This window comes from Eretmochelys imbricata, chromosome 3, assembly GCF_965152235.1.
Source record: "Eretmochelys imbricata isolate rEreImb1 chromosome 3, rEreImb1.hap1, whole genome shotgun sequence".
NCBI lineage: Eukaryota > Metazoa > Chordata > Testudines > Cheloniidae > Eretmochelys > Eretmochelys imbricata.
In genome coordinates, this window is record NC_135574.1 from 104239063 (window position 1) to 104262597 (window position 23535).

Genomic DNA, 23535 nt, shown 5'->3' on the forward strand with positions numbered 1-23535 from the left:
GCAACTGAATATTTTTGAAACATATACACTGTTTTAATACTCCACAGAAACTCTCTTACAACTAGTTCTTCTCCTGTTTCTTTTCTTGAGTTTCTTCCTAAGCTGGGGGCCTGTCTCTAACTTCCCTCTTGACAAAAGAAATCAGTATTGTGGCCCAGGATGTATAGACTGGATTTTGATTTTTCTTATAAAAGAAAAACCTTTACAGGCTGGCATTGTTATTGAGGAAAGAACGAACACTCTGTTGTTATGTCAACACCTCTGAGAGCGATTGCCTAGACAGAAATCCAAAAATAGGAGCTGAATGGAGAATGTAGAAGCTTGACAGATGACTATTCTATCCCAAATAGGTTCTTACACCATACTCATCACTGTAGTATACACCTTCCAGAAGTGCATTAAGCAATGTGACTAACATCTGTCATGTTTGTTCTCTCCTCCTCTGTCCGGAGGGAGAAAAGTGTGCAGTGGAGTGTCTTGTCTGCTAGGGTTGTTTAATACATGTGTTGCTATGTATTTATGTTATAGAAAGCAAGGTTACAGAAATGTGTCTTGCGCTTAGGCCAGAAGGTGGTGAGGTTTGTGAAGGTCCTTAGTTCCTGTGGGAGTTCATTCCACAATCTCGGATTGGCCCCGAGAAAGTTCTGTTTCCTGCACAGACGAGTTTAACCCTTATTGTACAGAGTTCCCATGTGCCAGGGGAGCATAGTTATCCACCATGGTCTTCATATCTCAGAGCTTTAGGCAGTATTTTGGATATCTTGAGCTCAAGGCCTGGAGCACCTTGAAGGTAAGAACCAAGACCTTGAACTTGATTTGAAATTCTGATGGGCTTGAAGTAGCCTGTGTTGCTGAGGAGACACGTTTCAGCCAACTGGAGATGGATCCATCTAATTGTTCTTGCTTTCTTCCTTTGTCTTTGTTCCTTTTTTATTTTGCCGTCATTCTGTATGCCATAACTTAAGAACAGAAGCTTGGCCATACTGGCTCACATCAATGGTCCATCTAGCCCAGTATCCTTTCTCTGATAGTGGCCAGAGCCAGATGCTTCTGGAAGTTGGAGGTTTAGGGACATACGGAGCATGGGGCTGCATCCCTGAACATTTTAGCTAATAGCCATTGATGGACCTATCCTCCATGAACTTATCTAATTATTTTTGAACCCATTTATAATGTCAGTCTTCACAACATCCCATGGCAACAAGTTCCACATGCGTGGTGTGAAGAAGTATTTCCTTTTGTTTGTTTAAAGCCTGCTGTCTATTAATTTAACCAGGTGACTCCTAGTTCTTGTGTTATGAGAAGTAGTAAATAACACTTCCTTATTTACTTTCTCCACATCAGTCATGATTTTATAGACCTCTATCATATCCCCTCTTAGTCATCTCTTTATTAAGCTGAACAGCCCCACTCCTTTTAATCGCTCCTCTGATTAAAGCTGTTCCATACCGCTAATCATGTTCATTACCCCTCTCTGTAACTTTTCCAATTCTAATTTTTTTTTTTTTGAGATGGAGCAACCAGAACTGCCTGAAAGTATTCCAGGTGTGGGCGTATAATGGATTTATATAGCAGCTATGATATTTTCTGTTTTATTATCTCTTTCCTAATAGTTCCTAACATTCTGTTAGCTCTTTTAACTGCTGCTGCACATTGAGTGGATGTTTTCAGAGAACTAGCCACGATGACTCCAAGATCTCTCTCTTGAGTGGTAACAGCTAATTTAGAACCCATCATTTTGCATGTATAGTTGGGATTATGTTTTCCAATATGCATTACTTTGCACGTATCAATATTGCATTTCATCTGCCATTTTGTTGCCCAGTCACCCAGTTTAGCGAGATCCCTTTGTAAATCTCCAGAGTCATCTTTGGACTTAACTATTTTAAGAAATTGTGTATCACCTGCAAATTTTGTCACCTCACTGTTCACCCCTTTTTCTAGATCATTTATTAATATGTTGAACAGCACTGGTCCCAGTACGGAACGTTATGGGACCCTGCTATTTACCTCTCTCCATTGTGAAAACTGTTTGTTTATTCCTACTCTGTTTCCTCTCTCTTAACCAGTCACTGATCCATAAAACGACTTTCCCTCTCATCCCATAACTGCTTAGTATGCTTAACAGCCTTTGATGAGGGACCTAGTCAAAGGCTTTCTGAAAATCCGAATACACTATATGTCTGTTGATTCCCTCAAATAATTTTAATTGAATTTGGTAAGGCATGATTTCCTTTTATAAAAGCTGAGTTGACTCTTCCCCAACAGATCATGTTTATCTTTGTCTAATAATTTTGTTCTTTGCTATAGTTTCAACCAATCTTCCCGGTACTGAAGTTAGGTTTACTGGCCAAAATGAACAGTTGCAATTATGCTTACTAGTTTAAAAGAAGGAGAATTACTCTAATTAAATTCTGAAAGGATTATAGAATTATGTTTTCCATCCCTCTTACTAAGCAAAAAATCAAGGTCTTTGCATTCAAATGAGCAGTGCTCAAAGTCAGCTAAAGGCCACTGACACACAAAACTCTTCCCCACCCCCTTTAGCTACTGAAAAGATGGCATATTCTGATTTAGTGTGTCGTTTTATAAAGGGTATATTCAATAGTACACAGAGGCAGACCAGAGTTTTCATGCTCTGTTTGTGTCACCGAAGGCATATCTCACAACATAGAGAGGACCAGCAAGAGCAACAGCAGTTGTGTTTCTATATTCACAAAAGTAAAATATATTTCTCCAGTAGAAACACAGTTATGAAGTGTCAGCAGCTGGAACCAGGGAGCCAAGCCCCATGGACATACCCCCAGCATCCTGCACACTGGCCATCTACCAACCTTACGGTTCTGCCTGCAGACCTTCAAGAGCGGCTGCAGAGTAATTTAGGTTTAATTTACCAAATGTAACCAACAACAAGGACCAAGTAACTAGAAATGCATTGCTTAGCCAGATGCTGAGGTGACGTTTGACCACAGTGAGGATGAGACTATTGCCAAACTCTTGATGTGTAAATTCTCCTGGATATAGATGGGCATGCTTCTAGGAAGTCTCTCCATAAAAGAGAGAAACAGGAAGAAACCCAAAATCAGTGAACAGAAGGCAGCTAACACGTTAAGGTGATCCATCTGGTCCTAACACTGCATCAGGGGAAACACCTTCAATGTTCAGCAGGCAGAGAAGCACCAACAAACTGTTGCTTCAGATGCTGCGATTGTAGCTATTGTTCCCTTTGTCTTTTACTGTGTCATTCTCATCACTGATGTCATGATATCCTATGGCAGCAGCCTGGAGGGAGTGGGCTTATTTACACAGCTCCAGTCATGTGACTGTCTGGGTAAAACAAATAGGTCACATTCAGCAGTGCTTACATTAACAGTAGGGTACTGTTTGGAGATGAAACCTTGCATCGTAGGGCGCGTCTACCATTTCTAGCTCTAAGTGGACACATACCCTTACTGTGTGCCTACTGTACCTGCTACTGCTGCAGAGGCTGTGTGCGCAGAATTGCGTATATCCTTTCTTGGCTAAACTCTGTCCGTTTTTTTGACTCTGCTGTAAACTGGTGTTTGCTATGAAGGGTTTTTTTGTGTGTGTCCTGCCTGGCCTAAATTGCAACATAGCTCCCTGCAGTCCCCTTTTGTCTAATGCTAAGCTGAGAAAAATCCTGGCTCTTGATTTCATTTGGATTTTCATTTGCTAGGCCCAATCCTGAGCATCTGCAACTCCTGAGCCTCTGTGAAGGTAATGGGAGCTGTGGATGCTCAGTGCTGCTCCAGATCAAGGCTTTTTTACAAAAAAGGGAGCATGTCAGAGGTCAGCAGGGTACCAGACTACATATGTGCAATTTCCAAAAAAGCACAGACTGCATTTAATCTGCTGCACAGATGCAGTTGCAATGCAATGGATGAATAACTGTCTCTTGTACCTGCATTTGATGCCTCAGACAATGGAGTGTGTGGTGTGTAACTAGTTTATCTATTTACCCTGACATGAACATACCAGAGACCTAAGTTTTCAGACATTACACCAAAACCCCCAGAAAATGAATGACACGCTGCCATTCAAGAATTCACGACCATCACATTTGAATTTGAATTGGCTTCTCACTTTTTTTTCCTGCGCATAAATGAAAAAGATAAGCAACTCCTTTTTGTGGAGTGCAAAATTCTCTGGAATGAAATGGCAAAACATTTTGCCACTTTTGCATGGACCTAAAAATTTATTCTTATTTTTTTCTAAACTTTTAAATTTCACAGCTATCACTCAGTTTCATTTAGCAGAGAAAAAACATGAAATGCAGAAACATACAGGAAAAATTGTCCACTGAGAACACTGACAACAGGCTGCTTTAAAAAATGGGTCAGTACATGCAACTGTTATTAGCCATACAAACCTTTGTTAATCTTTTTACCTTTATGGTATATGAATGGGCCAAATTCAGCTCTCATTTACACTAGTGTAAATATGGAGTAACACCATCAAGATTAGTGTTCTAAATGAGAGCCGAATTTGGGCCAATATGCAGTGGGTGAAATTCACACCAGCACAAGGCCTGTGCATGACTTAAGCTCCATTTTGATGACTTCAGTGGTGTGACTTTACCCTAAAAGAAATAAGGAATGATTTTAAAAAAAAAGTGTGATTTATTATTAGAAATCGTGTGTAAGAAAAATACAAAGATTATAGCCTGTAATTTGTTTTGTTATCCTACATCTAGATAAAAAATAGCTGCTTGTCAATTAACCTTGGTGTAAATATTTATCTGGATAGTCTGGTTATGAGTACTGTGTATGCACACACTATTACTTTAATGGCATGAACAGATGCAATCAATACACTAAGCAGAAAAAAAGAATCTTGTCAAGTAAACATAAAAATAAAAAACAAATCTAAAATTCAATCTATACATTGATATAATTTGCTATCATGTTTTATGTACAACACAGGATTGTGTTCAATGTATTAGGAAAAATTCTGCTCTAAGTCTGGAGAACCTCCACAGAAGAAATCGGTGGAGCTATTTTCACTTATACTGATGTAAATGAGAGCAGAATTTGGCCCATTTAGTTCAATACTGTAAAGAGCTTTAAGACACATGTAATAGGACCAGTAATGGCAAATACCAGAATATGCATGAACACCAGGTCTACCCTCAAGATGTAATGAGATGTCTAAAAGAACAATACTGCATATTTAATTACATGATTTTTCCTTATGCTGCTAGGGATAAGCATATTATACTATTAGGTACTTCTACCCAAAAAGTACAATCCTGAAAATTATAGCTGCTAAATAACGTTATATGTCTCACCTAACTGCTTTTCCCGTTCCTCTCTCCGTATCCGTGCAAGCCGTTGTCTGTCATCAACTTTTAGTACAGGTGGATGGTCTGCAACAACAAATAAACAAAAAATCAGAAAGAGAGATTAAGATCTTATTTTAGAAAATGCAAGTTTACTAGAACAGCAACCACTACCTATAATGGAAGCTATAATGGCAGTCTCAAACATAAAATCCAGTGTCTCCAGAAATTCCTCATATTAAATGAAGACTATCTATTTAGTATAAGTCTGAACCCATTCTAATTATACCAAGGTGAAAAGAACCAACATAAATGCTCACTGAAAAATCTAGGGTAAAGTGGCAACTCTGATCCCTCTAGCAAGGTTGCCTGTTCTTGCTACAACAAAGCTAGATAAATTTTTAAAATCTTTATAACTTAGAGACTTTAAAAATCACTTTGGAGTCAACTTTGGTTCTTTTTTGTGTGGGTACAGTTTGGGGAAAAAAAAACAATCAACTTATCTCAAAGATGAAATACAGTAAGATGCTGTTAAGTAATAGGGACATTTCTGGAATTTTAAAAAATGATGGCAGATTCATCAGAGCTTAACTTTAACCACATAAGTAATATCATAGCATGCTTAAAAATAAACACAAACTTAAATGCTTTCCTGAATCAATGCCTACATTGGCCTATAAGCTATCTGTTCTATGTTAGAAAAGTAAAAACCAATCATACATCATGTATTTTGATTTTTTTTTTGCTGAAGCTGACAGGGCAATAGTGCAATATCTCATTGATGTTGCATTGTAATTTCCGATAAGACACTGAAACCCCTCCTTGATACATAACCACAGAGTATGCTCACTGTGCAGTACATAGACCATGAAATGGTAATAGCTTTGAAAAAGCCATTTCTTTGAGGACTGTTGAGAAGCGCAGTACGTGAAAAACCAAGTCAGATCTTGACAAAGTAATGCGCGGAATTTATGTCCCCCACAGATTTCTTTGCTTCCTCACAGAAAAATGACTTTCTGACGGGGAAGCAAAGGGAAGCCACAAGAGCGGTCATGCAACCCTCCCCAGCAGTATGTTTTGGGTGCCCAGGGCAGTCGGCAGAGAGGTAAATTACTGTGGGGCAAGGAGCAGGACTGGGAAAGACCTGGCTTGTGGCTCATACCCTGTGCTGGGCTCAGCTGATAGTCACAGCTGAGCTGGGGAGAACGGGACTTCCTCTTCCCCTGCATGGCACCTGGGGTTGGGTCAGACCCATGCCCAGTTCCACCCTCCCCCACTGCAGGAAGCTCTGCAAACCTCCTCCACCCGCTTTCTGCAGTCATCACTCATCAGCTGCAGGGGGAGGGATCCCTGTACAAGGAGCTGCTCCACCATCTGCCCAACCCCCATGCATCCAGAACCCCTCATACCCAGGCCCTCCCGCCGAGCCTCACCCCCCACATTCAGAACCACCCTGATGAGCCCCACTTCCTCTGCACCTGGACCACCCCGACAAGCCAACTGCACCCGGATCCCCACCCCACTGAGCCCCATTCCCACAGCAGCTGGACCGCCCACTGAGAGTGCTTTGTCAGGGGAGAGGCGGGACAACTTGCTTTGCCACTACCTATTCTTTATTTGTTCTTTAGATAAATGAGTTCGGTCTTCAGGGTTGTTAATTTGACACTCCACACAAGTACTGAAAAGTTTACTAAAAAAACAAAACATCAACAGAAAAACAGAATGATAGAAAAAATGTTTGGTTATAATAAACAGTCAGTGTTATTTTGATACTGGGAAGAATTAGTTTTTATAGTTTTCATATTAAAGCAAAACGAATGGGGCTGGGACTGTGTCTTCATCATGAAAAGAGACTAGTACACTCTGGATGTGACTGGAATCTAAATAATAATGTAAGCAAGGTAACTATTAATACAGACACTATTGTGCTTTTAGAATCTCAAACGCACCAATTTTCAAGTAAAGCAAGTGGCACTCAATTTATACATTCAGTTATGCAACGTGAGTTCACATATACTTGATATACACAATCATATCAAGGATGTGTGTGCATAAGCAAGTCTGTGCTTGCTAATGTCTGCATATGACTGCACCTTACTTTGAAAATCTGGTTTTATAATATCCAAAGCTATGGTCCAATAGAAAATAACACTTTCACTGAATAAAGTTGAGGCAAAACTAACATATTTGTGGAAAATAAATGTTGGAGTGAAGTTGAGATGTTTAAAAACTGATTTATGATGGCTATTTGACTTACAGTAAATAAATAATTTAGATATAATCATCTGACTTGATGCTGGTGCACTAGAATGACAGATCCTTGCCATCTTGGATGAATAAATTGTTGCTCCCTAGCTTAAGTTTAATTATTCTAAAAATGTTATCAGTGAACAATGATCTGATGATGTAATACCAATCTGATTAGTGATTAGAGATTACAGTCCTGATTCAATGAGTTACACTAATGTAAGACTAGAATACCAGTGGCAAATCACACTCAATGTTGGTAGAATGAAACATAAATTTATTAACTGGGCTACAAGCTGAAAATTAGGTTAACATTACTAAAGTGAAGTGAAAAGCCATTAACAAGGATACAGGTAATTTGTTACCTAAACTCACCAGGCCAGATTCTTAACTATTGTATATTGGCCTAGATTACTGAAGACTATGTAGCTATGCTGTTTTATGCCAGTTTTGATTCTGGCTCCCATGCATGGTAGATATTCAGAATTTGGATTGATTTAAGAAAAATGGCTCTTGTCCATTCTTTTTAGCATACAGGGGCTAGATATGGGTTAACACAGCCTTCTGGAATGCCAACAAACCCCTCAATTCTTGTGACTGGCCCAGAGAGGACAGTTTATGGATCTTTCCAAGTCGAGTAGGCTGTAGACATTTGGATCATTGTGCAATAAATATGAATTCCCCCAGGAAAGAGTTTGTTTTCAGCAACTTCAGCATTCTGTCAACTTGGTGGTAAGCAATCGGGGACATCAGGATCATCTTCTAGAGTACATGCTGCTTCTTTCAGAATACACTATTCCCTACCTGGTTCTTTTCTACCTTCCGTCAGATGTTTACATAGGAGAGAAGGAGAGGGATTCCTCTGAAAGGAACAAAGATTATAAGGAAAGATGAATTGTGAAAGTCTTTTCTAGAGACTGGCCAATAATGAGCAGCAGCTTGAATAAAAAAAAGTGCTCTCTGCCATTCAATATAAAGAACTCAATTCCTCTTGCTACACTGCACATTTAACAATCCTGACAGAAATGCTAGAAAAGCCTCATGGAATTCAGCAGCATGTCCCAAATTGTGCAGGGGGTGCGCCTGTATTCTAACATGGGTTGTTCTCCATTGTATTTTTTGGGTGTGTGTAAGTAGTAGTAAATTTTGGCACAATTTTGGGTATGAGAGCTCAGGGATTAGTGGCAAACCAAATATCACACCTGCCTCTGCTCTGTTGGTGGTTGGAATAGACGGGGTAATGAAGCAAATCCTACTAGGTTAATTATATGTCTCCATTAGGTCTGGAAATCAACCCTTCATTGTTTGGCCTCGTGCCCAAATGCCAACAATAGCACTCTGGATCCCACTGATCAGTTGACACTTGAGTATATAATTTTAAAATATGTGGTTAGATAGAAAAGTTCCACAGGGCACTGCCACCCCTTTTGTCTCTCATCTCTTTGCACATTTAGACAGGGTCTCTCAGTTCAATACACGCATGTCTGGGTCCCAGAGGGACTGGCACTTTAGAGAAGTGTAAAAATGCCAGTCTGTATGTTCAGAGTAACATAACTCAGCCTTAATCTTATTTATCACGGTCACATGCTCGGGGTTCTCCCGCAGCGAGACGGAAGATGGGCTGCTAGGGGCCGCTGATGCAGGGTTCCCCTAGCTCTCATTCACTGAAGTGGGAGCTGAGGGTGCACAGCTTCTTGTAGAAGGTGCTGAAGCACGTTGCAGGATCAGGCCATTGGTGTGGAAGCTGCTGAGTGGTCATACTGCGATGTTTTTGTATTCATTATGCTCAGCTCCCCATTTCATATATTATTGAGATAATTATACCTAACAGAGTTTCAGGGCATAATATATCAATGCTCAATGTTTTACCTGTCTGACAGGAGTGCTCTGAAGTTATCAGGGAGGCACTGCTCATGGTTCCATAGCTAAAGTTTAATTTACAACTTAAAGCAGGGATGCAACTCCCATGAAAATACAGTGAATTCTCCATAAAAGTTTGCTTTTGAGTGCTTCCTTTTTGAGTACAGAATGAATAAATTTTCTGAGAATTTACCAGTAAATCTATGAAATTAGTTTAGGACTTATAATTAAAATGGATCCCTTAAGAAATTTAGCACACAGTATCAACCTTTTTTGTCTCCAACTATCTTAGCAATGGAATAATAGAGACTCTTCAAACTTTCCATATAATGAATATTAATTGAAATTTTCTGCATAGGTTACTTTTGAAGAAATTAGGTTATAGTTATGCTAAGTTACTGATTATTATATCTAATTATTAAGATTACTTCATAGACTATGGGCCAGCTTCAGTAGCTCAGGCCACTCTTAACTGGGGCCATTGTGACATCACAGATAATGCTCCTTTCTTCATGCTCATCTTCACTCAAGACCCACAAGCTCTCCTCACACACAGAACCCCTTCCCTTCTCCTCTTGACTCTCATGGTACTGCTTTGTGGTGTTGGGAGACCTGAGGTGGACAGTGAGGGAGGTCATTGGGAGAGAATGAGGAAGTGGACAGGATAGGGGGAAGCTGGTATGTGTGGGGGGCCCATGGGAAAGGAGGACTGTGTGTTGGCCACCAGTGCTATTCAAAGGAAGAGCCTTCCCTCTCATCTACATTCACTCTATCTCCCTAATCCTTGCACTGTCCTGTTCTCGTCTGCCTCAAACCCTTTTAGATAACTTAAAAAAAATAGATCTGCTTCCTTTCAGCTATGACAGTCAAGTTCCAGTTTCACATCCTGGAAGATTACTTAGTAAGTGTGCCTGTGTATTTTTTACAAAAATAATTATACCATAAAAACACCACCACCGTCGCCACTTCACCAACTCACAGAGCAAACTTTGTTCAGGACAGGACTGGGGCATTTTTACTACCATGTCATGAAAAAGCTTTGAGTATGTTTTCATAACAGTGGTAAAAACAACTGTATCAGCTAAATCAAGAAACCAATTGCAAGTTAAGGGCCAGATTCACTAGTAAACTCTGACTGGTTTGCACTGTTTCACTGATGCAAAACAACTGTAAACCTGGTGTAACTGGCCACTACACTGCAGCTATTTTGTGCTACTCCAGAGTTCTACAAAATACACAAAATGGACCAGTAAATTCAACCTTAAGAGATAAAATAAAATACAATTTAAAAAAAGGAACGTTTGATACTAATACATAGCTGAGACTCATTCTGGACACTACACGGTAGCACTCTCTTTTTTGTTTTGTTTTTTGTATAGCATTTACGTAGTTATGGCTTGGTATAAGAAGAGGGAGGGACCACTTGGTGAGCCGTGAAGTGCTGCTATGCCCAGTCGGCCACTGGTGCAAGGTCCCCGAGGGACTTTATTCTAGTGGCGTAGGTTACAGGTGCTCTTTTAAAGCTCTAATGTGCATGGAGCCTAGAAACTCAGAAACAACTCCATCTCCACTTTGCCCCTGGGACTGAGTGGAGAACCAAGCTTTAGGAGCTGGGTTTTGTTTGGGGTGGGGCAGGAACTCCACTCACTCAGTGTGAACGACTGCTTACGACTGGACTCTGGCATTGTTATAACCATGGAATGAAAACGCATATGAGCCTTGTCTACACTTGTCTTAGCAGGGGAAAGTGGCACCATTCTGAAACATGGGTACTAATTTTAGTAGTGCAGATGCAGCCTTGCTGGCTTTAAGGTTGCGCCTCATGCACTGAGACCTGACTCCTTCCATTTAGGAACTAAAGGCTTGTCTACACAACTATTTAAATTGTAGCAAGCAAGGGTATGACACTACCCCACGGTAGCCCGCTGATTTCATATGCTTTTTCTGGTGTAAGCACAGAAAGAGAGATGACTTTTTTTCCATTTTTCAGAACAAAATTAAAAAAGCTTTTTTAATTCTTTGTGCATAATCAGCACAGCTGAATAGGAATAATCATTCATAATTATTTTCAACTGAAGTAGCAGCAGATGAAATATAAGGTTTTTTTAAAGGTTCTACAAAAATAACAGCTTTTCTGTAGTCTAGGCAAACAAGTAGTGGTGGTAAGAAGTGTGTAATGGCGTACCTGCTTTAGCTGCAGAGTTGTTGGGGCTTTGCCTTGAAGCAGCAGAAGTGGGATGGCTGGAAGAAGCAGCTTTCTCGTCTTGCACTTTAGAGTCTTCGGATGCTAAAAAGAGAAGGGAAAGAGATTACTTAATTAACCATGCTATTAGAAAACATTCTCTCTCTATTACACTGTAAGTTATTAATGTTATATAGCATTTAATTAACAACTCTGAGCATGCCTGTTATTTTAGAAAAAGTATCCTATAACATTTGGTGTAGACAAATGGTCCTTCCAAATTTCCCCATAAAATTTCAACAGCATGCATGATTATCTAGCCATGCAACTCCACATTTAGGTTGAAGAAAGATGTATAACAAAATTCCCCCTCTACAGTGCTCCCTTTAATCCTGTCTCTGAATTGTCTATGCTATACTACTAAAGGCTCATTTTTTTTCTCCTATCCTCTCAGCGATGCTTAAATCCATGTTGAGCCATTACCTCTGACCAGCATATGAGACCACTGCTTCCAAAACCAGCCACATATCCCCAAATTCATCAGCCTTCAAACATCTGTTCCATTTCCTTCAGAAGGAGCTGGTTTGGGCTCTTAATCAGGGCTAACAGCAGCAAAGCAGCACAAGCAACAACAGATTGAGGCTGCCCAGTGATTTAGGAGTAGCACAAACGCTCCAACTAGAGCTGGGCAAATAACTGATTTTTTGGTTCAGCCGGCAAACTGGAAAATCAGAACAAACATTTGGTTCGGTTCCAAAAACGTTCAGAATATATGTCAGCAAATTGGAAAAGTCTGGTCAGGTTCAGAAAAGAGGGACTCTCTCATCCCTGCCTGTTTCAGAGGAGGGATTTAACACCATACGTCCTACTTCCCAGTTGAGTGCCTTAATCACCAGGCTACTGAGTCATTCTCACTCTCTCTTTGACCCAATGACTAGTTCTGTATTCGTACAAAGTGGAACAGCTTCACCAGGAGAATTGAAAGAACCCACACCACAGAACAGCCTAGAGGCTGGCAGTTAGGATGCTCACATAAGGAGGGGGCAGATCTGAGTTCAAGTCTCTGCTATAGAGTAAGGAGTCAAACCTGGGGCTCCTATACCCATGTAAGTGCCCTAATTATTGGGCTAAATGTTATAAGGGGGGAGCAAATGTTTGTGTATCTACCACAAACACACTTTTTTCTGAAGCTGGCCCTGAAAACCATTTTCCCAGTTGAAATTAATTGGGTCAAATTTGCACGTGGTTTTGGGTCGACTGAAACTGTATTTATTTTTGGCAAATAAACTATTTGTCTGAAAATTTTTGCCCAGCCGTGACTCCAATTTATGTATCACCTATTATACATTCTGTGCACTGAAGTAAAGAGGAATTTATATTGCTAAGAGTCAAAAGCAAGTCCCAGCTTCCTACATTTACTGCACAAAACATTAACAACACTTCAAAGACTGTTTATATTTTACGAGCACACCATAAACCTCTGCTATAGGTTCAGATGACAATTTAGGGCTTGATTGAAAGCCTGCTGAAGTCAGTAGAAAAAGAGTCTTATTGATTTCAATAGACATTGGCCCTTTGTGGGTCCAGAAAGAGATGCTTCGGGGCTCGACAAACTCCTTTACTCCTATTGAGAAAGAAAAAATGGAAAGCTTCACTTTCAAGTGTATTTAATCTTAGGCATAAATCAAAATAGTAACCTTACTCTGTTTATATTTGATGAAAACAAAGCCAGCCAGTCAGATTTCATGTCTCTTTCTCAGCTAATGGTTTGCCTCTGAGGTATACTCTCCTACTGTATGGATGAGTACAAATTTCCTAAAGCCAAACAACCTGGAAAAATTAGAATGATGGTCAAACTTTGTGGAAGGGTTTTTAGAATTATTTCCAATGGTTCAAACAAATTCTGACTCAAAGGAAAAGGGAGATTTGTAGCAAAACCAATATACTTTTAAAAATCTAAATTGTTTAACTGAAAATCTCATTAGAAATGAGAGCTGGAGAAATTTGATTGCCATAGCTTTCAACGCTAACAGGTATTGCTCCATTAGGTTCACTTTGCTAAGTGAAGCTTTTAAGTCCCAGGTAATCAGAGAGATGGTATTGAAAACATAATTAAAAAACTTTCAGGAGGCCCCAAGGGATTTCCTAGTATTGTTTGCTTGAAGACTCTATATATGCTCCTTGGGAAAAAATAAAATCATTTAAGCACTATCTGGAATGATTAACAATAAAGCTTTGCTATTAAGCTCTTTACTGATCCTGCATGAAGTGCTTTATTTCATCAGTCATAGTTTAGGGTGGGTAAAATAGAAAGGAGCGTGACTAAGGTGCTATACAGCATCTACATCTGGGCTTCTGATGAAAAAATGGAAACTGAAAATTTTCCATTAAAAACATCAGTTTCCAAAAGCCAGGAGTTTTCCTGAGAGTGTTTTTTGACAATCAAACATTTTTTTGCTTTTTGGAAAGAAATTGTGTGTGATGTTTTGGAATTTTTTAAAAACATGTCTTACAAAAAAATAATTGGCATTTTTTGACCAGCTCTAATAAGCATTAACCATGGAGCCACCAAGGGTATTGTCTACACAGCACCTGGGAGCATGCCTCCCAGTAAGGTAGACAGACATGCACTAGCATGCTAAAAGTAGCAGTAAGAATGTTGTGGCATGGGTGGCCACAAGTACAAGCCCGCCTGACCACCTGGGTCTATGCTCAGATGGCTAGCCTGTGCTATCACCCATACCACAACATCCACACTATTTTTAGCGAGCTAGTGCAAGTCTGTCTACCTCTACTGAGAGGCATGCTCCCAGCTGTAGTGTAGACATACCCAAAAGTCAAGGGAAGTCATCCTTGTAGCACCTGGCTAGGGCTGGCTCTATCCACAATAAGTTACTCCACTGCTAAAAAGCAGCACAATGGAGGTCAAGACCTGTTAACATTTCCATTGCAAAGGCTGCTCTGAGAGTTCAATATCTCGCTATTTTAATGTCCTATTGGATGGGAACTTAGCAAAAGGGTTTGTCCACCGTACTAAGCAATAAAAATTATGTTATAGAATTTCAGATGCTTTTTGCCTAGCCCTTATATGCACAACAACCTTTGAAAAAATACAATAGAAAAATAATACAACTTCGTGAGCACTTAGCCTCTAAACATACCATTTTCAAAACAGTGTATTTGAAACAGGCTGTATATTTTTGTTACTTTAGTTATAATCTCCTTTTTTCACTGCTGCGTCACTGATGACCCACACAGAAGTTCGTCTTCAAAGCCTAATGGACAGTTTTACCAAAGCCTGCCAAGACTTCAGGCTTACTATAAGCCTAAAAAAGACGAACATAATGTACCAAGGAGTTGAGGAAGCACTTTCCATCAAGAACAACTATGAACTTGAAGTGGTGAATGAGTTCACATACCCGGGGTCCACTATCGCAGTCAACCTTTCACTTTAAACAACTCAACATCTGCACTGGAAAAGTCACCACAACAATGTCTAGACTGAAGAGGGTTTGGCAAAAACAACAAACTGACAGAACACACAGAGATCTGTATGTACCATGCGTGTGTTATCAGCACACTTTTGCATGGGAGAGAGACATAGCAGGAAAAGAGGCTCAACAGCTTTCAGTGAATCTTTGGTATCTCCTGGAGGGACAGAGTCACCAACACTGAAGTGCTCAAGAAGGCCAGCATACTCAGCATGCAAACACTCCTCAGACAGAGACACCTCTGCTGGGTTGGGCATGTGTGCGGAATGAATGATGGGCACATCCCAAGGGACATCCCCTATGGTGAAGGATGCCCAAAATTGCATTTCAAGGATGTGTGCAAGTGAGAAGAACTGGACATGGATGTGGACAAATGGGAAGATCACATTCAAGACCACAGCCTTTGGAAACAGGAGCTCAACACAGGTCTCCGGAGTTACAAGAGGAAGCCATCCAGCTTAGCAGAGGAGAAAAGAGCTCACAGAGGACGGAGCCCAAATGGGTCAAACCATCACCTTTAAGTGTGACAGCTACAGCAGGGACTGTCTCTCTCGAGTTGGTGGGTTTCTTCAGTCACGTTCGCGGCTGCCATAAAACCAACTGAGTAAATTCTTTACCTCTCAGGGGTGCATACCCATGGTCTCTCAAGACTGAAGTTTGCCTGTTAACTAATCTCCTTTTTTAATTTATATCGGCGATGTACTGAAACTCTGTCATGCGAAGTAATCTTTTGGAAGTGGTTTACTATTTCCTTTTGGCAATGTTGAGTGTTTTAGGTCCCGATCCTGCAAACAGCTATGTACATGGTTAACTTTACTCATGTGAGTAGTTCCATTGACTTCAGTGAGACGAGCATCCAGTAGATATTGGGAAGTATGTATTAATACCATTGTACAAGACCCTAGTAAGGCCTCAACTGGAATAGTGTGTACAGTTCTGGTCACCCACGTTCCAAAAATAAATTCAAATGGGAACAGGTGCAGAGAAGGGCTACTCGGCTGATCAGGGGAACAAACACTATTTTACAAGGAGACTAAAAGAGCTTGTCTTGTTTAATCTAGCAAAACTAAGGCGGAAAGGTGATATCATTACTCTGTGTAAATACACCAGGGGAGTAAACACCAGGAGGGAGAAGAGCTATTTAAGCTAAAGAACAATGTTGGCATAAGAACAAATTGGTATAAACTGGCTAGGAACAAATTCAGGCTGGAAATTAGAAGGTTTCTAACCATCAGAGGGGCGAGGCTCTGGAACAGCCTCTCAATAGGAACTGTGGGGGCAAGAAACTTAATTAGGTGTAAAACGGAGCTTGATAAATTTATGAATGGGATTATATGATAGGGTTGCGATAGCAGGGGACTGAACTCAATGACCCAAGAAGCCCCTGCCAGTCCTATGTTCCTATTCATTCATGTGAATTATGTTAAACACATGCATGTGTTCATAAGATTGATGTAGTTCACAGGCTCAGTCTGAAACTTTTTAGGTTCTTTATTTTTGTGGTGTTAGTTTTTTTTTCAAATTGATTTTACTCAGCTGTTGTTTGCACATCTTTAACAGTGCATTTGCACTTTTTTCCCCCCACACTGCATTGCACACCTATGAAACATCTTGTTAATTCTAAATCAATGATTTAATTGTGACTGCATAGTATAGATAGCATAATTATAATTAGAGCCAGGCAAATTTTCATATGTGCATGAACCATTCTCACTTTCATTTTGGAAATTTCCTAATAAAAGAAAAAGCATCAAAAAATTGCTTTGGGTTAAACAAATGGCGTCATTCCATCCCAAACAATTTTAGCTTGTTATTTTGCCAAGAAATTCAAATTTTCTTTACTTTGTTTAAAATTCAAAGTACATTTTATTTATTTGTTGATCTATTATTCAATGTAGCAACAAAATAAATTAAAAAATCAGTTATTTATTTACCCAGCTTTACTTGTAATAAGATATTGTGTACAAACAGCAACACTGGTGCTGTATTTTCTATACTAGGACAGTGTTTGTGGGAAGAGGTTTCAATTCATAGTCATTTTACTGCACAAAGTGATGCTGAAATTAACCGGATACCACAAGTGTGAATTTTAACGGTACAATACATGAAGTAAGAATAAGCAGTGACATTATGGAAATAGCCACTGTTAGTAGTATGTCATATGAGATAGATTACTTTATACCATAAATGGACTATCTAGACAACCAGACAGCTCTGTTTCCAAATCTAAAGCATATGACTGTATTGGTTGCAGCATGGTCTAATAACTGAACGTGGGCTCAGGAGCCAGAAAATTCTGAGTTCTCATCATAGAGCAATACTGAAGGAATGACCTCCTGTGGCAGACAGCAGTGTGACAGGCACACCTGCCTCAGTTTCCCCTTTCAGAGTCCCCAGTAACTCCATTTCAGATTCATTTGACACAATAATACCTTCCTTGGAGCTGGTTTATTATATAACATTGTGCAAATGGTCCAAAACCAAAGTCTCAAAATATATAGTTCATTTCTCACCCCAGTGGAAATAGTCAGTGAGCTCACCTGAAATCTCACCCCACAATGCCCCACATACCACACACAAGTACTTGCAACTACACCAAGACTCTCTAGCAGTCCTCCCCTGTCCCATGGCAACGACCTCAGCCTATCCTTCTGGAGTATAACTCTGCTCTTCCGAGCAGGAAACCCCACAGCGTCTCTGCTGGGAGATCATCTTTACCAGGGGAGCACTCCTAATTCATCCCTGATCCCTCTCATGGTTCTGGGTCCAGCTCCCTGGCCCTGGAGATGGCAGCAAGTAAGCTCCTTCAGCCCATGACTCTGGCGCTCCAGCTTAGAACCAGCAGGCATCTCCCTCTGCTGTTCCTCCTGCCTTCAGCCCTGGTTCTCTCTGGCTTGGGATGCCAGCCAGCAAACCCCTCCTGCTATTCTCCTGCCTTCAGCTTTCTCTCAGGTCCCAAACATGCAGTCTTTGGCAGCTCTCTCCTGCCCGACTCCTACTCAGTCAGCTCTGATTCACCAAATCTTTCCAATACCCGGACTCTCTCTAACACTTTATAGCCCTCAGGTGCTGCTCCACACTCCTAACTGGGAGTACCTGCTCTGGCACAGGGGTGCCAGACCTACTTAATTTACTGGGGCCAGCCACCCTGCAGCAGCTCTAACACATGCTCTGCCACTGACCTTGAGTGATTCACAACCTAAAGCACTCTGGAAACCAAGAGAGCTATGTGTAGACTAAACAGAATTTTTTTAAATTGGGGAACTATCTACTAGTGGAGGTATTAATTTTGCCTCCATCACTGTAGTACCTCACAATTTTTAATGTGTTTATCCTCAACACATCCACTGAGGCAGGGGAGTGCTATTATCCCCATTGTACAGGTAGGGAACTGAGGCCCAGTGAGATGTGGTGACTTGCCCAAGGTCACACAAAGTCAGTGTATAACACACTGAAGATCAATTTCTGCCAACGTTTTCTCTCCCTGATTTTTACAGCTTCCCTGCTTGACAAAGACTTCACATCTAGCTCCCAATGGAGCTTTGTTCCCCCGTCAAACAAACAGGTCCCTGCCTGACTCCCAGCACCTCTCCATAAAGAAGATCCCTTCATGCAACCCTCCTCAAATTAGCTTCCCACTGTGGACTTCTTGCCTTGTTCTACATCCTGCAGTTTCTCTTTACACAGAGTGAGGTTTCCCAATGTCTGTCCCCTTAAAGGAAGCATAAAAAAGAATGTCAAACCATATCTTGTCCCTGTCCTGCAAAGACTTAAATACATGCATAACTTTACCCACATGAGTATTTCCACTGATTTTAACATGGCTACCCATGTGGGTAAAGTTATGCATGTGCTTAGGTCTTCACTCTTTGCAGAATCTAGGTTGGAGCTTGTTTCAAACAGCTTCCAACAATAATAATAATAATACCACCTAGCTCTTATAGAGTGCTTCTCACCCAGAGATCTGCAAGTGCTCTACAAAAGGAGGCCGGTGTCATTATCCCTGTTTTACAGATGGGGAATGTGAGTCACAGAAAGAGGAAGGACTTGCCCAAGGTCATGTAGCAGGCCAGTAGCAGAGCTAAGCCACATGGTGCATTCATAAAAACACTAATTTTAAAATATATTTTAACAACAACAAATTTAGGCAAAAGACCCTACCTAAAGCAGTCCAGTAACATAGCCTCTTTGATTGAAATCCATGGGAGATCACATATCCAGACAATGAATCAGCTGGGAAGACCTGTACTCTGCATCTCATTAATTTTTGGGTTTAAGTGACATCCTTAATGTTATTTGCATTTAATATTCTTCAGAGTGCCATCCCAAGTCACCACTAGGTCTACTGCAAGGATCTGCAGTCCCTAGCTTGCGTGTTATGGATACACTGCACAACTGGACAAATGAGCTTTGACAATCCTGCTTCAAACCTGTGGAATAATCTGCAGTCGCTGCAAGAAACATGAATTCCATAAATAAGCCAAATACTTTCCCTCTGCACATAGTCTGCACTTTGCAGACAGCTTCTTTTTCCTTTGCATCTCACACAATTTCCCTAGTATGTAGACGTTGCCATGTACACACAACTCCAAATTAGCAATGGCAAGACTAACTCGGCAAAATGAGATGTAGCAAACGCACAGAAAATACACTTAACCTGCTGATATGCTAAACTCTCTCTTCGCATTTTTAATATCCTTACAACCTATCATTACCTGCTTAAGGATAGGAAAAACAGCACAAAAGCCGTATCTGTTGCAAATATACAGTAGGGAATTCTGTTTGTGCTGTTGATTTATTTAAGTAATTTTTGCTCTTATTTAAATCATTTTGGCTTTAAAATTCCAGGTTTTAAGATTGCCTTTGGGAATTTACATGTAGGCATTGAACCTAAATGAGCAGCATTTGGCAAAGCTAAATTAAAAAGCATTTTAATTTATGTATCTATTTAGATAGTGTAAATAACCATGGGGTAATATCTAACAACTATCAGATTAAAGAGTCTGTGGAAAAACTTGACAGACCTCTAAAAATAATGTTTTATTACTTCAATTCATTATTTATTAGTCAATTTATCACGTTTCTTAAGTAACCAATGTAACACTACTCATTCCATTTCCCTCAGCTGCGGTTAAAATCTTTTGTCTCAAGTAGCTGTAGTAAATTTCTGTCCACTTCCCAACAAGAAAAACAAACAAAACCAAAACCAAAAAACAGAAGCTAAAGTACTCAGAGGCTGTTTAGTGACAGGAGAAGATACACATGCTGGGAAACTGGAGGCATCCAAATATCTGTAGGTGTTTGACAAGTTAGTTTCTTTACTGGATAAAATAGGTATTGAGCAGAAGAGGAGAAAGTGTCCTCTTCCAAATTCTCCTAGGGTTGCCAGGCGCCGGTTTTTGACCTGAGTGCCTGGTTGAAATGGGACCCTGGCGACTCCGGTCAGTGCCTGCGTGAGCGGGCAGGGCGCAGACATCTCTGGCCCCTCCGCCTAGGAGCCAGATATGCCGGTCACTTCCAGGAGCGGCCTGAGGTAAGCGTCACCCATCCGGAGCCCACAGCCCAAACCCCCTCAAACACCCTCCTGGAGCCCACACCCCCTCCTGCACCCCAACCTCCTGACCCAGCCTGGAGTCCCCTCCTGCACCCCAAACCCCTCATCCCGGCTGTACCCCAGAGCCCACCCGCCTCTCAGAGTCCACACCCCCAGCCGGAACCTGCTTCTTCTCTCGCATGGAAAAGATTATAATAGAAGAAAATTTTCTTCCAGCAATATTGTCATCACCATTTGTCAGTTAGTCCCTCACCCTGCCAAGTAGCTCTTTCCCATCAATGATCCCATTATCAGAGAAGAACAAGGAACTAGTATCAGAGGTGGCAACTGCAGTAAGGTGATATCACAGAGCCAAAGTAGCACCCAGGCACAGAAGAGGTAACAGTGTGGTACTGGGAAATTCAGAACAACTAGCAGTTGTAATCCATACCACCCCCACCCCCCAACTTCCAATTCTTATACTTTTTCAGATTCTTTACTTGTTGAGGTTGCTACATCGAGCAGTTCAGTCTAATTCAGAAACTGCTACTTTACACGCAGTGTCCCCATGTTTACTACAGGGTACAATGCAGAAAAAGTCACCAGAACGAGTCGCGGGAGAAACCAAATATGTACAGCATTGCAAAATTAACTAGGACCAGCATGGGTTATTTCGCTGCCTTGTAAAGCAAAAATGCTGAATTTACAGACTAATGGTCCAATTTAGTATAGCAAGCTCTGTAAGAACAACAAAAGATGACATTTGAAAATGTAAGTTCACTCAAAACTGTCTCCTTTTTTTTGAAATACAACAAAGATGGACATGGGCTGGCACTAAATAGGTTTGGTAGCAGATGCTAAAAATTGAATAGTATGCCAATAATTAATTTGGAGATTCCTAAGAGACTCACCTGTCGCACAACAAGCTTATCCAGGACACAGCAAAGGTCTGTGGCCTTTGTGCTATAAGATCCACTGAAAAAGGGCCATTTGGTCAGCAGCCTGAAGAAAATGGGCCATTATTCTGAGAAGAATGTTCTGCAAGATGGAAGATTCTAGCTTGGTCCCTCCATCTTTCTGAGGACTCCTTTTCTTCTAGCTATACAAGTCAGTTCATGGATAGAATCTGCCCTGACATTTCCACAAAAATCTCATCACTGAAATAGCACTTCATGCTTTCCTTGTGCTTTAAACTCAGACAGTTCAGCTGCTGAGCTTGCTGGTAAGCAGACAATTGTCTACCTTATTCATTAATTTCATGAGTTGCAAGTTTACCTTATTTGTTCATGGTCCTTCCATTTGACATTATCCACATTTGCCCTCTAAACTAATTAAGCCCAAAGGTAGTGCAAAGCTTTTTTGACTGTTTTCTGTTCCAGAAGTGGAAATGAAGTTCCACCTATTGGCAAGACTAAGTTTGGATCCAGATCCAAACTTTCAAAACATTCCCTTTTCCTAACCCTGGAGTTCATTTTTAAACTCCATCCAGTACAGCTGTACAGACGGGGACATTTACTCCAGTCCTGGAACCTTTAGGCAACTCCTGTCTGATTTGCTACTTGAACAGAAGATAGTCTGATGGACTGAGGATGGGGAATTATAAAAATTGGAAGTCAGTGAGTTTATTTATACCTAGGGCCCTACCAAATTCATGGTCCATTTTGGTTGATTTCATAGCCATAGCATTTTAAAAATCATAAATTTCATGATTTCAGCTACTTAAATCTGAAATTTCACAGTGTTGTAATTGTAGGGATCCTGACCCAAAAAGGAGTTGAGGGCAGGTCGCAAGGTTATTGTACGGGGGTTGCGGTACTGCTGTGCTTACTTCTGTGCTGCTGCTGGCAGAGGTGCTGCCTTCAGAGCTAGGCAGCTGGCTGGGCAGCAAGTTGTATGGGCCTGTGGTGCCCATGCTCCAGCAATATTCAAGGCCCAGGGGCCCGGCTCCAGCAATATTCGGGGCCAGGTCTCTCCCCCGGCCCTGCCTGCCACCCCCATGCGCCTCCCCCGCATGTCCACCGGCCCCCAATTGTTGCCCCAGCGCAGAGCCTCCCTGCATCAACTGCCACCGCAGGGTCCTAGTGCCCCCCAGCCAACTGCCAGGGCACACTGACCCTGAGCCTACCCTTCCCCCTCAGACCCTTTCATTTTCCAGTGGGACCCTCCACCAGCACAGGGGCCCCCCCTGCCCGCAGTCACCGCTCCTGCCCCATGCTGGACAAGGGGCAGACCCACCCCCAGCAAGGCTATAGTGAGGGGCAGCAACAGGGGAGAAGGTGCACATGTGATGGCAGCCCCCTCCCCTCCCCACAGCACCCACCAGAGGGGAGGCAAGGGGACTTCCTGTACCTGAGAGGAGCCATAGGAGCACATGCAGTAACAGTGGTGCAAGGTGAGTGTGGAGCAGAGGGGAAATGGGGGAGGCCCTCCCCCGGAGCTCACTAGTGCTTGCGGGGAAAGAGCTGGGAGTTTGCACCCCAAACTTCTCATCCCCAGCCCTGTCCCACCCCAGAGCCCGCAACCCCGGCCAGAGCCCTCAGCCCCTGCACCCCAACCCTCTGCCCCAGACCCAAGCCCCTCCCACACCCCAGCCCCTCCCACACCCCAAATCCCTCGTCCCCAGCCCCACCCCAGAGCCCACACCCCAACCCTGTGCCCTAGCCCTGAGCCCCCTCCCACACCCCAAACCCCTCATCTACAGCCCTCATCCCTGCACCCCAGGCTTCTGCCTGAGCCCCTCCCACACCCCAAACCCTTCATCACCAGCCCCACCCCAGAGTCCTCACATTTTTACATTATTTTAAAAAATATACAGTAACTCCTTGCTTAAGGTTGTAGTTATGTTCCTGAAAAATGCTACTTTAAGTGAAACAATGTTAAGCGAATCCAATTTCCCCATAAGAATCAGGGTGGAGTTCGGTTC

The 23535-nt window shown here is 41.7% G+C and overlaps 1 protein-coding gene across 1 annotated transcript in view; it reads right to left on the minus strand.

Moving 5' to 3' along the window:
* The window catches only part of MAP7 (microtubule associated protein 7), a 184620-nt gene that overhangs the window by 79536 nt on the left and 81549 nt on the right, over positions 1 to 23535 (minus strand). The window contains exons 2-3 of the mRNA XM_077812154.1: positions 11592 to 11693; positions 5309 to 5386 (exon numbers count right to left, since the gene is read on the minus strand). Coding sequence (XP_077668280.1) covers positions 5309 to 5386; positions 11592 to 11693 — 180 coding nt within the window. The remainder of the gene's footprint in view (positions 1 to 5308; positions 5387 to 11591; positions 11694 to 23535) is intronic.